Genomic DNA, 17,786 nt, shown 5'->3' on the forward strand with positions numbered 1-17,786 from the left:
GTTTATCGCTCAAACATTTTTCATGGAACTATTCAGTTTTGAAAAGAGAATCTTGGTCGCCATCAAAAATTTTCTGCGTTTTTAGTTACGTAAAATTTAATTTTACTTTTGAGAATTTAGAGTCTTCTTTTCTTTTTTTTCTTTACTATGTTGAGAATTTTAAAGTTTACTGTGGAATATAAATTTTTCAAAATAATATTCACGCCTTTAGATGAATCATAAAATTCTCTACAATGCGGTGCCACACCCTACTTAAAGAATTTTTGATTTAGCATTAAATGCAAAGAAACAAAATGGCTGAACCGTTCACTTTTTTTTTTTTTTACACTAATCCCAGTTTACTCTAAATTGTTTCAAAAAAAATATTTCGCATACTTTTCTTTGGAGCGAGGCTAATTAGAAAATAGAGGGGGGGGGGGGGGGAGAGAACCCACTGCAATTGCCTCTGTCTCTCACCCAAATGTAATATTATGCTGGTGATTTGGTTAAAAAGACCGGGTAACAGAAGCATTTAATTAAGAATTACAGAAAAGTTTTCCCAGCTTTTTGAAACTAGTTTATAATCACCCTTAACTTCAACTAATGATTTCATTAAAAAGAAAGTGAAAGTCATTCAGCAGTAATTATTTAGTGCTTACATTTAGCAGCAGTTATTATTTAGTGCTTACCCTATCATTAGTCATCGTTAAGTTATCTTAAAATTTTAGAACTTTTTTGTATTAAAAAAGCATAAACTATTTATCTACAAAAAAAAAAAATCCACATACCTGCAAAATTAAGTAAATTTGCCGCTAATTGAAAAACTTTATCAAAAAATCAAAAAATTTTCGTTTTTCATGTAAGAAATATAATTGCAACCTTTTCTAAGTACAAACAGAAGTTTGGCTTTTTATAACATACAAATTCTCTGGACACACTCGCCATTTTTTCCTACTATTCCAGATCAGGGAGTCGCATCCACAAAAACTTGGTGCTAATTGTCGTACGGATTCTTTAAACTTTGTCATTTGGAAATAATAAAATATTGGATATATTACGAAATGCGTAAAAGATAACCAGACAAAATACGAGTAAATGGTGATACAGCGAGGAGTAGTAAGACCTTCCACGGATAAAATTATATTCATAATTCCAAGCGGAATTTCTGTCACAACGTAAGTTAGCGAAATTAGAAACAACGTGAGTGTTGTGCGTACTTTAAAATTGAAATCTACGATCTTTTTAAAGCTTTTATAAGTAGAAGTTTGTGAAACCGGTACATTGTGCTGCACACGAGAGAATTTACGCTTCACGGTTCTTAACATTTGTGAGTAAAGTAGCACCAAAACAATCGAAGGTAAAAAGATTTGAGTAAGGGAAAAAAACACGACATAGCTAGCGCTAGTTTGGTCATTAAAATCCGAAAAACATTGCACATAGCCGGGTTTGAAAGTATACCTACTCCAGCCAAGTAAGGGAAGCAACGATGTAAGCAACGATATTATCCAGCTAAATAAAATAAACATCAAAGATTTATTCTGTGTCATACTGTCTTTCCCTTTGATTATAATGAGGTGCCGGTTGACTGTTAGAATCAGCAACATCTGAACTTTTTCTAAATGAAACAACGTGTAAACCGCTGCACTCAGGTCACATACCACTTCGTCTAAACACCACTTTTTAACATTTAAAACCAAAAGTGAACCAGGAATAACAATAAGCGAAGTAAGAAAATCGCACGATGCTAAATTGGTCAAAAGCAAATTGATCCCAGATCTCATTGCTGCTCGACGGTAAACTATTGTGCATAAAAGTAGATTACCAGTTAGAGATATAACAACCAACCAAACAAAGATACTTGTCAAGAAAACGGTGATTCCATACGAAGGGTATACGTTTGTTTCCGTTGAATTGCTATAAATCATACTTTGTCATGACAAATATAAAAAATGCCCACTGTTGTTTGTATGTCTCTATGTCAGTCCACAAAACGAAAAATGTAGGAACACTTTCTAAGACGCAAGAGGTTCTTCATCTAAGTCAACCGCATAAAAAAATCACATAACTTTGCGAAAAGAAAATTGTCCAAAAAACCACATATAAGACTGGAATCTAAAGAACAGATCCACACCTTTAATGGATGAATTCTTGATATTCTATTAATTAGTAAAAATCTAAAAAGGTTTTTAACTTAAAAATATACTTGTATTAACAATAAAATCCTGAATATTTTTAAAAAAAGCTGCTGTACTATAGAGATTTGCGACCTTTATGTATCACCTCATTACAAATATTGTTGCGCCTTAGCACGGCGCTGTTGTTATTAAAAATTCTTCTTGCTTAGATTCTATGTTAAAGTAGATTTTTTAAACTTGCCATAACTATACAGTTCTTGGTTTTAAAAAATGGCCAGGTTGCTTTAAACATAAATGCGGCTTTCATTGACAATTAAGTATAACAAACACTAGGATGGATATCAGCACTACGTCGCTGTGGAATGGTTGTTCTTAGTGTTTACTTCTCATTACGTCAATTTGGTTGTATATTGAAACATTTGTGCAATTCTAACATAACACACCAAATATGTCTCGTTGGTCTGATAAATTGGTTTTATTTACCAAATAAAAAAAAAAAAAAAAAAAAAAAAAATCCATTTTACACAATCTTCAACCGCGCTGATGAAAAAGAAATGTTTCACATTTCAATTGTAATTTTTTTTTATAAAAAACTTTTTCTAAGTGTTATTTATTGGATTACGTAAATATGTTTTCACGACGTAAAAGATGCTTTTGTTGGTTTTGAACTGAAAAACAGGAAGTGTTAGCATTTCCAAATATAAAAAGATTTTTCTCTTTACTACTATCCTAATAAAAGTACCTACGATGATGACGATAGTCGTATCCCTAGAGACATCTCCAATCTACATCCACTATAATTTTTACTAATAGCTATAACAATTGCAATAGCACGAGAGCTAAAACTGTTGCATCAAAAAGAACTAAATAAAAAATCTCTACACAATCCAATCTCTAAAATCCAAGCACAAATTAAGTAGAATTCTCCATAGAAATTCCGCGCAATTTTTTTAAGCTTTAGATGTTCGGTAACAGAATAAATTATAACCTAAATTTCCGCTCCATAAAACTGCACCCCTCGTAGCAACTCACAACGAAACAGAAAGTTACTTCAGCCTTTTATTTGAAAAGTTTTCAGTCGTTCCCGCTTAACATCAAAATGCTGCTTTGTGAAATAATCCGAACGATTATAAATTGTCTAAAATAATAAAAGCTATAAATAAATTATTAACAAGTAACACGGCTGCGAAAATAAAAATCTTACTTACCAGAAACAAAAGCTAACCAAACAAAAAGCAATAACAAATAAATTGAACGAATACGCCAGTAAAATTGAATTACCATTAAAGAAATGCAAAGTCGCTTTCGAACACTTTTTTTTGTAAATTTAACAATATAAATATTGAACTTACGAGCTGATCTTTGTTGAAGAAGAAACTACAATGCAACATTAGATGTCAAAAAAATTAGTATAAGTAAAAACTTTGTGCAAGAAGTTTTTAGCCGAAATGAAATTAAACACAACATAATTGGAGCATCTCTAGATGTTCGCAGGTGTATTCATGAGAACGAGATTTCACGAAAACGAAAGTAACGTTGTTGTTTAAGGTTTAAAATAACAGTTGTCGAGGAGGAGATATTTTTTTTTTTTTTTTTTTTTTTTACTTTATGAAGTTATTAATAATAAATGCTCACAAAAAAAGAAGGAACGAAATTTAATATTTAAAACAGGATTGTTGTTTTTAGAATTAAAAAAGAAATTTTGATTCCAAGGAAAATCATTTATTCACTCCTATACACGCTACCCACAAAGTTGGGTTATATACTTTTTCATCAATATATTTATTCTATAAGGTTTAACTTAAACATATCGGCATTTAAACTATAAAAAGCAAATTTTATGTCCAAATTGAAGGGCGTGCTTCGAGGGTCATACGACAGTTGAATGCTTTCATCTACTTATCTATTAATGACAACTTATATAAACGAGTGTCACAAATCTTGAGTCGATTTTTAACTCGCTTATTTGTCTCCTCCTCTTCCCACCCGTTTTCCCTTCCCACTTCATCAAATAAAAACAGACACAACAACAAAACAAGTAATACACTTGGGAAAGTCCGCACGATCTATTATCTCATCCCGCATGATTCATTACCCATCCAACACTAAATCTGATAAAAAAGAAAAACAAAAAGTCGAAGAATTCAAACAAACTGGTGTTGCTTAAAATAACAAATAGTTTTCCAATCATCCCTAAAACATTAAATTTTAAAATTACTGTAAATAAACATTTACACAAAATATAAAAACATTCATACAAAAGAACAGCAGAAGTTGCAAAGTCTGTTTAATTAAGCACTTTGGCCGAACATATGAACAAGCCAGCTCACTAGTGAATCTGTAACCATTATAATCTGACAACAGTTAATGCTAAGAAGCTTTTCAAGATCACACAAGTTTCTCTGACAAAACTCTAAAGGCATGAGCTAAATATACAAAAAAACAATTTTCACAAGGTTAACACCTAACACGCGATTGACCATATTGCACACATGTAAGTTTGAAATAAAAGGTATTTAATTTCAAGCTAAAACCTTACTTCCTTTTTGCCGTATAGACTTTGAAACTCGGATAATATTTCAACAAGCTCATTTCTAAATTTTCCAAACTCGTCAACTTTCGTGTCTTTTGAAAATTCGTTTCTTTTAATATGTGAAGATGAGCCAAGCAACAAAGGTGCAAAACTGTTTGAATAATCTAAAAGAAAAAACGCCCTTTCACTATCAATAAGTTGCATAACGTAATATGTAATGCTATAATTGATAAGTTACAGTAACTTTAACGTATTTATAATGAAATATATTTATAATGAAATATATTGAACAGAGTATGAGAATAATATTCATTATACTAAGATTTATTAAAAAGAAAAAAACAAGAGAGAAAAAAAAAACTAAGAGCTGAGTTTAGAATTTTCGACGGAGCTCTGAACACGTTTTTCAGAATTACAAGTCACTCAAAAAGGTCAGAATTAGGAAAAAAAAATACTTAGCTGCAATATGAATGGTCACAAAAATGCTTAAATGCTATAACAGGGTAGTAATTTTTTTCCCGTAACTTTGACGTTTTTTAGTAATTTCGTAAAACTGTGACAATTCTAAAACTCGTTATAGTGACAACACTCCGAACTCTTACCTTGTACACCCATAAGCAGCATGGTTTTAACTAGTTTTTCATGTAGTAGGGCAACTGTTTTAATCGCAACACTTACGGCTTCCACTGCAATGATATTCGAGATATCACCGTTACGCATTCTTTGCAATTTTGCAAGGTCTATTTTGCTTTTACTTAAAGCCAAAAATAAATAAGCGGAATTATTAGTGTAAAATAAGTCCGAAGTATACCAATAAACCGCCACTTGGTTGATATTTGAAATAACAACATCGGAAAAACAGTCTAAAATATAATAAATCATAGTTTTTAAATTGTAGAAACACGAACTTCAACAAATGTAAGCGTTGCATTTGACGTATTCGTGAAAGTTTAACTTTCTTAAATCTCTTTACAAATAAAATGAAACTGAAAAGCCTTAGAAACCTTAAATCGATTAAAATATTTTATGATTACTAATCAACCCTTACCATCTTCATACACGTCAGCATAAGAATCGTGACTTTTTGTTCCACGGTGTAAGAAGTGCGCGAATTTTGAAATAAATTTCAAAACTGCAAAAAACTGCTCGTTATATTCATTAAAACGTGTCATAAGATAATTATGCATAGCTCGCAATTTAATAGCAGGATTAAAATACCCTTTTGGGAATACGATACTGAGTTTTCTCTCGCGAACAGTTTCTAAACACGAGTATAAACTACTCTTCTGACGCAGCTGGGTGATGTAATGCACGACGTCGTTCAGATTAATAGAGTTTTTCCCGAGGTCTTCTAGGCAGAATTCCGGAAAATCTTCAAGATTACTTATAACAACTGTATTATCATTGAAAAACGATACACTATTTTGATCGAAATCAGAGATAGTCGACGCTGTGTGTATGCACAACCAAGCCAAGCAACGGTATATATTGGTTTCGCTAACTGTTTTCGCATCCCTGCTGCGGGAATTTTCAATCTTGTAAAACAGTGCCAAAGCTATTTCGCTGCAACATTGTTGCAATGCACTATAAATAAATAAACAAATATATATATATATATATATATATATATATATATATATATATATATATATATATATATATATATATATATTATATATAAAGAGAGAGAGAGAGAGAGAGAGAGAGAGAGAGATAGTGCATCAGTGCATCACTTATATATACAGTGCATCACATGGGTTTAATACCTACCTAAGATCGCCAGTGAGGGAACAAGTTGTTGAGATAATGTCCGCAAAGGTCTCTAAACACGAGGAAATCTCTAATCGGCCTGTTTCCAATAGAAGTCGCTGAATTTTTCCTATAAAATACTTAGAATATTATTACAAGTCTTTAAAGTACAACAGTTAGGCTCAGAATATTCGTAATCATGTTTAAAGTTAGATTTAAACAGAGGTGGAAACACTACGACCCACAACAGCCCATCGTCAATTCAAGGAATACTAACAACTCTATATGAATTAAGGGATTTATGTTTATACACTTATGTAATGCCTGTCTACACACAAACGGCACATGCATGATAATATATAATGCATACATACGCTACCACGCAAAATGATTTGCCCTCCTAAAAAAATTAGCGTTTAGAAGTTAATAACTAAACTCTTAAATAGATTTAACTAAAGTTAGATTTATCGACGTAAATGATAATTACACAAATGAAAAAATTGTTACAGTTTTTAACTTAAAATCTTTTACTTTGTTTAATTCTTACGTCCATGTGTATACTTTAAATTTTACTCTTATCTGTTTTTATCATCGTTTGTGATATGTATAAACGCACATGTGAAATATACAAACATACATGTGTTTGAATCTGTCCCTTTTCTTATAAAGCACTCATTATAACTTTGAGAGAAATATAACCCGCGAGCCGTTTAGATTTTAGAGAATTCAGTTCAGTTTTTATTTAGCAAAAGATTTAAATTAAAAACCTTTCAAAAGTGTTATTTCTGCAGCCATAAGTGCTTCCTTTGAAGCAAGCGAATAAAAAGTTGATAAACACAAAGATATGTCATCCAGTAAATGGCAGAGGATATCTTCTTTGTGCGCATAATTTGTAGCAGAGAAGATAGAGAGAGCTTGAATGCGTATGGAACGAAATTTTATTGCCAAAAAAATAGAGAACAATTGAGAATTCGAGTGTTCAGAAGTCAACAGAGGATATTTGCAGTCAACATTTAGCTGATGGCCACGAAAAAACATCTAAATAAATAATTAGCAGCTAAAAATAAATTGAACGCAATTGTTTACAAAAAATTATTTTAGTGCGATAAAAAAATATATCAAAAATTCTATAAATGTATTATAAGCACCTGCGTTAGATACTTAGTTTAAGCTTCAGATCCGATAATTTTCGGATAAACGTTTTTCTGAAATACCGGAAAAAATTATTTCGAAATACTTTCGAATAAATAATAATAAAAAACGTTTTGGAAGTGATCGAATTTATTAAGGGAATAAACGAATAACAACAAATTAAAAAAAAAAGAAAAAAAAAAAAATTTCATCTAGTTTAAATAACATGAAATTTTTAGAAATAAACAAAAATGTATTTTTTTGATATAAAAATAAGTAATCTCTTTTTATTTGAATAATTTACATTTTCAGGACTTCAATAACAGGTGTTCTTTCGCTTTTAAATGAAATAAGGTTACATAACTCAGTACAATCAGATTACGAAAATATTTTTAACAAGTTTCACGAAAATGGATAAAACTTCAATGTAACCCCCGGATTATTTACATTTGGTTACATTTTTTAATATGAAATCATTTTTAACACAAAATTCCATGATTTCGAAGAAATGCAAATCCTCGATTAGTCAATTCAGTTCATTAATAAATTAAATATTTGTCACGCAAATTTTTAAAGCTCTTAACTTAAATGTTAGCAATAAATATTTTTGTAAAAATACATTTTTCGGATAATATGAAGTGATACAAAGTGAAGCTAAAGTTTGAAAGTTTTTTTTTAACTTTTCGGAAAACACCGGATAAATTCAAACAACAAATCATAAATATTGCAAGTCGGAAATAAGAGAAAATCTCTTTGTATACAAAACTATACTAAACTTTCGGATAAATTTCAGAAAAATCTCTTAGAATTTACACAAATTTTATTTTTTTTCAATTTTAAAAAAACTTCTTAAAATTCACAAAATTTTGGATTAAAATTTCTTACACTCACAAAAGATTTTTTGGCTCAGAAAAAGTCACACGCAAGGTCATGAGCTTATCTATTTTACACAAAGCCGTCATCATAATTCATGTATACACACGCTTACCTCTTGCAATATATCATTCTCTAATGATAAAAAGCGTTCTATGGCTACATCCAAAGAATCCAGCGCTCGGAAGTCAGCTTCTAGAGTTTCAACTTCAAAGAGTAAATGTTTTGTTGGTAGAGATATTTCAGGAAGTTGCAGAATAAGGTTTTTTAATTCCTAGAATGTATAAAATATATTCAGCCCATTTTTTTTTTTTTTTTTATTAATGCAGTTACATATTAAAAAAAAAGAAAATAAAAAAAATAAAAAAAATAAAGAAAATTAGTCTATAACAGCAAAAAAAAGTAAAAAAAACGCTATAAACAAACATGCACCTCTAAACTAACGACAACCTCATCAATTGGCACGTCACCCTTTCGCACGTTACTTTTTGTTTTTAAAAATTCAAACTCAAGTAGAGATGTAGAATCATTGAAGGTTTTACATTCAATTAAAGCTTGCGTGAGATTTTCAAAGAAATCATTAACTGAAACATTTGTGGATTGAAAAACGGTGGTTTGGAGTAGAAAACTGCATAATCTAATCTTACATTGCATCCATGTAATCACACTTAGGTCAGAAAATGCACGAATATTAGGAGTATATTTAGCACCTACAGCGTTTGAGTTGTCATTTAATCTGAAATTTAAAAAATGCAGAATTTGTTAAATTATTCAATACTTTAGTTAAATTTTTAGTTAACTATTCAATATTATAGTTAAAACTCGAGAAGTTTACAAAAAATATGTTTATTAATATAATTAGTATGAAGGTTCCAGGGGAAAAACGATGAGATTCCAAATTTGCCTGAAAAAATTGTGCTAGTGCCATCTAGTAGCATTTTTTGTCGCCTTTCAGAATATCGTATTGCGAAAGGAAAAAAACGATGGCAATCCTACCAAAAAATGCGTTTTAAAATTGCCCATCCCATCTCTTTACAGCGTGGCGTCATACATTGTCTCTCTTTAGTTTTTTTACTGTAAGTTATTGCTTAAATTAGTATTAATTGAACTTTAACATATATTATTATGAAGTTTATTGATTAAAAGAAATTTAAGAATGATAAATACGCGTTATTACCGTTTAAAACGCATTAGTGGACTTTATTCTACAAAGTCTATTGGCCGGGTGAATAAAAATGAGCAATTGCTTTTACTCAGTAACTGGTCAGCTTTACGTGAATAAAAACTTCAACAACTTTTCTTAAGTTTTTATTCACGTAAAATTGAGCAATTACTGAGTAAATTGCTTACCTTTACGTGAATAAAAATATGAGACAAACTGCTGAAGTTTTTGTTCACGTAAAGCTGACCAATTACTGAGTAAAAGCAATTGCTCATTTTTATTCACCCGGCCTTATATCTCGGAATAGTTATATTATACGCACTTAATATGCGCACACGTTTTAATCAGTTGTTAAAGTTTCTTTTGCTCATATCTCCAAATGAGATTTTTGGTTCTCATTTGGAGATATGAGCAGATCTCATCGTTTTTCCCCTGGACCCTTCATATATTTGTTAATGTTAAAATACTTTTTTTTTGCAATAACCATTAAATTAAAGTTAATAAACATACTTACTGATTTTCATTTACACAACAAAAAGTCATCGCTTGAAGACACAAGTATATGCGCTCAATAGATTGAGTAAATAGTAACCGTTGTTCATAAATCGATGCTAACTCCAAATGACATTGAACAAACAATCCCAACTGCCATGAGGTAGTAGCTTTAATAGAATAAATACACTGTCTGTGAGTACTGGTACTTTCTTATGCATGTGTGTGTATGTGGATATCTGTGTTAAATACATATCAGATTGAACTAATAAAGCGAATAAGTAACTAATGAACAATCATAAATCTGCAGTTTTAATTATTAAAGTCAGAACGCACTTGTTATGTGCTTTATTTATCTATCTCTTTTTCGAAACATAAAAAATCATTTTGCATAGAAACAATTTAGCTGGTTTTACATAAAAAACTTTATTTGCAGCACTAAACATAAAAACTTTATTTACAGTGTTGTAATAGCTTATAACTATATTTAATTACGGTTAATTATTGTACTTATGTCACAACAATTGCGTAAGATAATTTGTATTACAGCCTAGGGCCTGTTTATATGGAAAGCGGGCTGGCTCGTTTGCGGAGCCAGCCCGTTTGCCGAGATATCGACGTCATCAATATTTTAACCTAATTTTATTTTGCGTTTATAGCTTGGTTTCCAATAGTTGTAGAAATGTCGTACAAAAATCGTGCAAAGTTCGTTTGATTTGTTGTGCGGTAAATTGTTGTGCAACGCAATCTTTCCATTAGATTGAATTAGCGCAAAAATCTTTCAAAAAAAAACAGTGTAAACAAACAAAAAATGGCCGTCATAAAAAAAAATCTCACTCTAAATTATCGACTTTTTCTTAAACTTTTAATTTTAAGACGCCGAAAAAGCGTAAAGAAAAAAAAGCATATGTTTTGGGTCAGAGAACTATCTAAAATTCGCGTTAAGCAAGGTGCGTTTAGTTATTTGGTGCAAGAAATAATGCTATTCGATAGGGAACTTTTTTTTATCGATACTTTAGAATGTCTCCTGACAGACTTGAACACCTTTTCTCATTAATCGGATCTTCATTAACGAAAAAGTATTGTCCCAGTGGAGAGTCTCTATGTCCATCGCAAAGAGTAATTATTACAATTCGATAGCTGGCTACAGGAGAATCACAACAAACTCAGTCCTTTTATTTTCGAGTTGGGAGAGCTACAGTTTGTAATATAATCGAAGAAACTTGTTGTGCTATATGGGAAGTTCTCAAAAAAATATTTCCAAGAGCCCCAAATGACATAAAAGAATGGCAAAACATCATTAAAGAGTTTAATCAGAATTGGAACTTTCCACAATGCATAGGAGCTATTGATGGAAAACATGTACGCATTGAGGCTCCTGCAAAATCAGGTTCTTCTTTTTACAACTACAAAGGATTTTACAGAATGTGTAGCTTTTCACATCAGTTGGTTTAAGAAAATAATAAGCTAGAATGTAATATTTACATTTTTTATTCAGATTAATAGGTTAAACAGAGAGGCTCGATTGTTTCATCTTTATCTGAAAACTCTAGTTTGAGAAGAAGTGCTTGTATTTGAACTTTAGCCGAGGCTTTGGAATAGTTGTTTAATCGCTTTAGCTGTGCTATTAATGGTTTCATAAATAATCTTCATCCTGCTCTTCTTCAGTCGGATTTTCAATATTGGAGTAAATCATTTCTAATGTTTTCACTAAAGTTTTGTCAAGTAAATCATCAGAATCTAATATTTTTCTTTTTCTTTAAGTTATCAGTATGAACTGTCAATTCACTTGACTCTACTTGCACACAAGAATTAACATAATCGTTTTTTTCAGTCACATCTTCAGATAAATGATTATTTAGCTCCTTGTTCAATGAATAATGAATATTTTCAACTTGCTCACAAACCACCTCAACGTTTTCCTCCAAATTCGTTGTTTTTAATCTATAATCATAAGGTGAACAAATATTCGATGTTGTTTTACGGTGTTCTATAAAAGTATTTAGCCAATCGAGCTGAAGAAACTGAGGTGGAACTGAATTCCTTCCAGAACCTGATGAGATATTTCATTTTGATTTCAGCGACCTTTCATAACTACTTCGAATGCTTTTATACTTTTCTTCCGCTTGATTAGCAGAGAAGTTTGACAGACAACCAATTTCTTCCCATGCATTTTTCTTTTTCCATTTGTCTTTAAATTCCTTATCAAACTTGTCATACAAAACTGGAAACTTTTGAACTTCGTTCATAAAATCTGCATTAGAGATTTTTTCTAACACACAAGATGGAACCGTCGCCATGCTTTGTAAATTATGGTGTTGTGAATAACGTCTTCAAGATGCAATTTGCGTGTGTGTAGGTGTTAATGTATGTAGGTGCTAATGTGTGTAGGTATTAATGTATGTAGTTGTTAATGTATGTATGGTCTTAATGTATTCAATGTGTTAAAATAAGGCGGTTGTACTACTGTGTAAAAGGGGAGTGGAGTTTGTAAATTGTATGATTCGCAGTCAGATGGGAAAAATATTGTCAAGTTCATAAAGAAAGTAATGACTCATTAGTGTCTCAGGGGAGGTTAAAATAATTCCTCACAATGGCGATACTTTTTAAACTTTATTGTTGTACGGCAGTTATTGTGTGGTTTCCATTAAAAAAATAAGCTGCGCGTTTTGCACAAAAAACACAAAATACCGTTGCAGAAATAGATTTTTTTCAAAACTCACAACTGCAGTTGTACAACATAAAATTTGTTGTACAACCGACGTTAAGTTGTGCAACTTACACTAGAAAATGTTTCCATTATAAAACAAAGTTGTTGTGCAACTGTTGTACGCATGGGCGCCGGCAGGATTTTTTACAAGGAGGGGCAAAATAAAATTCAACAGTGATATTTCAAAAACTACATAAATGCATCAATTAATCAAGTCATTTTATTAGACCAGTGGCAATAGAAAATTAAAGAAAATGTAAAAATAAAAAAACAAGAATTAAATCATTGTTATTCAGTAAATAGAAATTGCAGTCGTCTGCGTTCACTGCCAAACTTATTTACAATTTGTTCCATAAATTCAGATTTTCTGGAGCGTATTTTTTCACGATGCACGCTCAGCATGCAAAGCCCAGAAAAACGCTCATAATGCTAATGCTAAATTATACCTAATAATGCTAGATTATATAATAATAAAATGATTAGTTAAAAAACATTAAATGATTTATTAAATACAAATTAGACATATTCCAAAAAACAAAACAAAAATTAAAATACAGCAGGTTAATGCAAATTAATCAAATTAAATATATATAATCATAGCAGCCGAGAGAAATTTTGGGCCCTGGGAAAGTATTCTTAAGGGGCCCTCATTATGATCAATTATATACCCAGGACCAAAAGAAGCGTGCTCTGGTCATTGAAAATTAAAAATAAAAGTTAATTAAATCTTTTAAAAGTCAAAACTATTTAAATCTTTTAAAAACTACTTTAAAAAATAATTTGTTCACACACGGGGCCCCAGAAATCTTCCCCGTCCACCCCCCACCTCCACCCCCTCTCAGCGGCCATGTATATAATTATAATAATCAACATTTAGCTAGCAAAAAACACAAGGTAATGGTATTGTTAAAATGAATATAACACAATAAATTGGAAAAAAAAAAAATAGAAATACAATACAAACAAAAAACATTTTGCCAACAAACAAAAAAACAACAGCATAAAAAGTAAATGAAACTGACACATTAAAAGATAATTTAAAAAATTTGATCACTGTATCCAATTCTTTCTTCGTTAGTTCGAAGTTTATTTGTTTGCGTAAGAACTTTGGTATTGTAATTCGATTTCTTTTTTTTTATTATTATTATTATTTCCTTTATTTTCCTTTTTTTTCTTCCTCTCTTCTTTTTGTTTTCTATACTTCTCATTTATCTATTGTTTTTTTCTATTTATTCCTTTTTTATTTTTCTTTCATACTTTTTTTTAAACTTTCATTCAAACATCTTTTTTTTTAAATATAAAATATGCCTTTGTAAAAAAGCTTCCGCCATCATGGAAGTTATTGCATTTGATAGTAATATTTCATTTAAACTGTAGTCATTTACATTACGGTGAGTAAACTATAAATGAATTAAATTGATGAGATGTCGAAATAAAATCTTTTAAAAGTTAAAAGAAATTTTGTGAATATTAAAATTTGTTATTTTACTTTTCCAGGGGGGAGGGCAGCTGCCCCCGCTTGCCCCTGCCTGCCGGCGCCCATGGTTGTACGACATTCCTACAACTATTGGAAACCAAGCTCATATAAACATCGGCCTAGAAGAGATGGACGTGCAACCTATTGTTTTTTTTGCGAACCATGCTCGTTGCGCATTGTTACAAATCTTTTGTTTTAAAGAATAGAAATTAAATTATATTAAAGTCTGTCGGATTCGTCGAAAGTTTTTGGTCTCGTCTAACCAGTCACATCAACTTCCTTTTAGTTATTCAAGATAACAGCAATAGAATCAGGTTTTAAGCTTAATTTCATATATCTGGATATTCTTAATATTTTAAGAAATAACGCTGATTATAATACAGAAACGGAGATCATTTACTTAACTACTTTAGTACATCTATAACTAGAGATGTAATAAATAATACAAAATATCAACTAGTTTTGTAGCTACCTATAGCATATTGATTTCATGTCCAGAGAACTACTCCATCTACTATATTGCTGTAGACTTCTAGTTTATAAATATTATAGAATTTTCTATTTTTATGTTTAACAACAGAAATATATACAGTTAAGGATAAATAACTTATACATAAAATGAATGTAAATACAATAAAGAAAAAAATAATTTGTCACAGTTTTAAAGAATTTAGCAAAGCCAATTTATGGCAAACCGCAGAGTAACTAAATATTTAATTTTAACATAACATGATTTACCAGCTATATATAAACTAATTTTTATTTCACAAAAACAAATGGGTTATTATGTGCCTTTTATAACAAATGAAATAATATATGAAATATGAAAAACAAAAACATGAAATATCTGGCCACATTTTGAAAGATAATTATAAACTTGAATAACTTTTTAAAAGGTTTTGCGTTATCAAATGAATTATAAAAAATCCCTTTAGAAAATACACCTACTAAAAAATAATGCATACTGGAATATATATTATGGAGCTCAGAGAGTTGTCGAGGCAACAAATGGCGACACATCGGAAAAAATACTCAAAAAATACACAAAATTAAGGCTGGTGAATGAAGGACCAAGGAGTTGAATGAAACCAGACCTAGACAAAAAATTTTATTTAATCTTCTTTATATTTTATTTACTTTTTTTAGTCATTTTAAAATTATCCTTAAACGTCTATTTTATCATTGACGGAACTTTATTTACACGAAAAAAAATCCCAAATTTACAAATATTTATCTTGGAAAAATAATCAATCTGTTCGTGCCGACAACTAATTTCCTTTACCTTGGTGTAATTTGTTTAGTAATTTGTCAACACGTGAAGTAGTTACTTTATCCTGAACAGTCTTATTAAACAAATGCTATAAAAGTTTAAACTAATATCACGTGATCAGAGTTTCTGTTTTAAATCTGTGGGCAGCCATTTTAGTAGTTTTTTTTTGTTGACGGGTGAAAATTTAGAGTTTGTCGGAAACTCGCATGGCTCGCTGATTTCTGCGGCCTCTTTGATGTAAAACAATAAGTTGCATGTCCATCTCTTATAGGTCCATGATATGAATAAACGAGCTAGCCCGGATAGCGAGATCTCACTGTTTTTTTGCCGAGATCTCGGCAAAAGGGCTGGTTTATTTCTTACACAAATTTGTACGCATGCGTACAAATTCTAACATTTTTTAATTTGAAAGCTTCCGCGTAAAATAATAAATTTAATAATAAAACTGGCAACTTCCGTGTACTTAAAATTTTAGTTGTTCTGCTTTTATAATTTACAATCATTTTTCGATTTTATTATTTGCAGTTTTATTTATACTGCTGACAACTCTCAAAAGGGTCAGGAGATAAATAAGGGCTTAACTCTGAAACCAGATTCATGAAAAAAAAACCGTGAAAGCCTAAAATTTGTTTTCCATACATCAATGGGAGCTACACCAGTTATTATATTATGCCACCATAAATCAGTTCTGCCAGTTTTAAACCAGCAACTACGATTTTAAAGTTATTATTTTACCGATAAAGAGGCCAGCCCTGCTAGAAAAAGCCAGGCTGACCTCGATACCATTTTTTATTTTTTTGGCAAAAATTCATGTAAACGCAATTATAAAACTGGCTCGTTTTCCGGGCTAGCCTTTGTCCATATAAACAGGCCCTTATAGAATTCGGAAAATGTATATAAATTGTATAACTACGTATAAGCGGCGCAAGAGAGAAAAAAGAGATAGATAACCATAAAGGAAATATAGTCGTCTTGATTTACCTGCAGCACTTAATATAAAAACTTTATTTGCAGCACTAAACACAAAAACTTTATTTGTAGCGCTAAATATGTTAATATCCTAATACTTATACGAAAAAGAGCAAAAAACAAAAGAGAACTTGATAAAATGGCCTTATTTATTTGTCTATGGAAAGTGAGCAACCCAAACACATATATATATCAAGTTGAATTAACAAAGCACACAAGTAATTACTTATTGTCAGCTCACCTGAGCAATTTTCTGAAACTTTAGTTAAGACATCAACCAAAATCCTTGTAGATGTGCAGAGTAACTTGCCTCTTAGTTGAGCACTACTCAATGTTAAAGTTTGATCAACATTAGTAGATAACAAGCTGAAATTTAATACTTTCTCAGAACCTTTTAAAGAAGAGCTCTTCTTATTCAGGATGCTACTTTGATCTTCTTCAGATGCGCTGTGAATTTTGTTGCAATTCATATCACAGTTAGTAAATTCTGGATAATCAAATATAAGAGAAGCTAATGCTGACAACAATGCAGCTTGCTGTATGGATACTTGATGACACAACAAACTTCCAAATGAAACCAAATGACAAGAAGTAACTTTGAACTTGCACAATGCAAAAATTAAATCATACGAAGTTAAAACGTTATCCTGAACTAAAGGCCAATCATAAGAAAACTCACTACGAATAACATCTGCTGGAGCAGGAAGATCAATACCTGATACAATATCTACAAAGTTGTTTACAGCAAGATTTAAAAAACTTAGATGAACAAGCGAGGATATGCGCATGAGCTTTACTTCAACTGCACTTAACAAATGATGACAGACTTGACTAGAAAGATATTGCGCAAATGTCAGTAATGGCTGAATTTCAATATAAAAACCCACCATTAAAAGTTGCTTGCAAACCCAGATCATGTTAACAATTAAACTTGCACAATTGATACGGTGAACATCAAAAAAAATATTAATGCCAGGTAAAATATGTTTGGTTGGATGTTTTGGACCAATCTGGTAACTTATGTATGAAGCAAATAATAAAGGATGATTTAAAGAGCAGCAAAATATCGCCTGTAAAAATAAATACAAAAGTTTGCTGCATTGATTAGACAAGCACTTTTGATTAATATCCTTTTAGATCAGTATAGGTAATGTAAACAACTAACTCTGACCTTAAAGAAAGCTGCTGACATCTGACATGCATCAATGCACAAACTTACATTGCTCTCATAAGTATATCTGTTTTAATTAAAAAGCATTAGAGTTTTTATGAGAAAAGATAGGCAGCTAGATAACTAGCTTATGCC

At 30.9% G+C, this 17,786-nt stretch overlaps 2 protein-coding genes across 9 annotated transcripts in view; both read right to left on the minus strand.

Moving 5' to 3' along the window:
* Positions 1 to 830: 830 nt before the first annotated feature.
* Positions 831 to 3,076, minus strand: LOC145186835 (high-affinity lysophosphatidic acid receptor-like). Its single transcript, XM_080063117.2, has one exon. The coding sequence runs from the start codon at positions 1,902 to 1,904 to the stop codon at positions 864 to 866; it is 1,041 nt and encodes a 346-aa protein (XP_079919243.2). The 5' UTR covers positions 1,905 to 3,076; the 3' UTR covers positions 831 to 863.
* LOC145186833 (cilia- and flagella-associated protein 54-like) overlaps positions 831 to 17,786 on the minus strand; it is a 39,922-nt gene continuing 22,966 nt past the window's right edge. For 5 of the 8 annotated variants that reach the window (XM_090096346.1, XM_090096348.1, XM_090096347.1 and 2 more), the window contains 11 exons: positions 17,652 to 17,718; positions 16,722 to 17,550; positions 10,077 to 10,224; positions 8,833 to 9,136; positions 8,516 to 8,674; positions 7,164 to 7,434; positions 6,418 to 6,526; positions 5,696 to 6,231; positions 5,250 to 5,510; positions 4,654 to 4,811; positions 4,258 to 4,540 (listed from right to left, as the gene is read on the minus strand). In XM_090096346.1, coding sequence (XP_089952472.1) covers positions 4,406 to 4,540; positions 4,654 to 4,811; positions 5,250 to 5,510; positions 5,696 to 6,231; positions 6,418 to 6,526; positions 7,164 to 7,434; positions 8,516 to 8,674; positions 8,833 to 9,136; positions 10,077 to 10,224; positions 16,722 to 17,550; positions 17,652 to 17,718 — 2,977 coding nt within the window. In that variant the 3' untranslated portion in view covers positions 4,258 to 4,405. Of the gene's footprint in view, positions 2,092 to 3,102; positions 4,226 to 4,257; positions 4,541 to 4,653; positions 4,812 to 5,249; positions 5,511 to 5,695; positions 6,232 to 6,417; positions 6,527 to 7,163; positions 7,435 to 8,515; positions 8,675 to 8,832; positions 9,137 to 10,076; positions 10,225 to 15,206; positions 15,336 to 16,721; positions 17,551 to 17,651; positions 17,719 to 17,786 lie in introns of those variants that run through there. The other 3 variants (XR_016455102.1, XM_090096345.1, XR_016455104.1) reach the window with 3 other exon arrangements.

The sequence above is a fragment of the Hydra viridissima genome, unplaced genomic scaffold, assembly GCF_058129835.1.
Source record: "Hydra viridissima isolate aposymbiotic clone 2 unplaced genomic scaffold, HvirCarnegie_v1 scaffold_8, whole genome shotgun sequence".
Classification (NCBI taxonomy): domain Eukaryota; kingdom Metazoa; phylum Cnidaria; class Hydrozoa; order Anthoathecata; family Hydridae; genus Hydra; species Hydra viridissima.

Excerpts from the sequence above, each read along its gene's own strand:
- LOC145186835 (XM_080063117.2), bottom strand. The coding sequence starts at position 1,904 with ATGATTTATAGCAATTCAACGGAAACAAACGTATACCCTTCGTATGGA.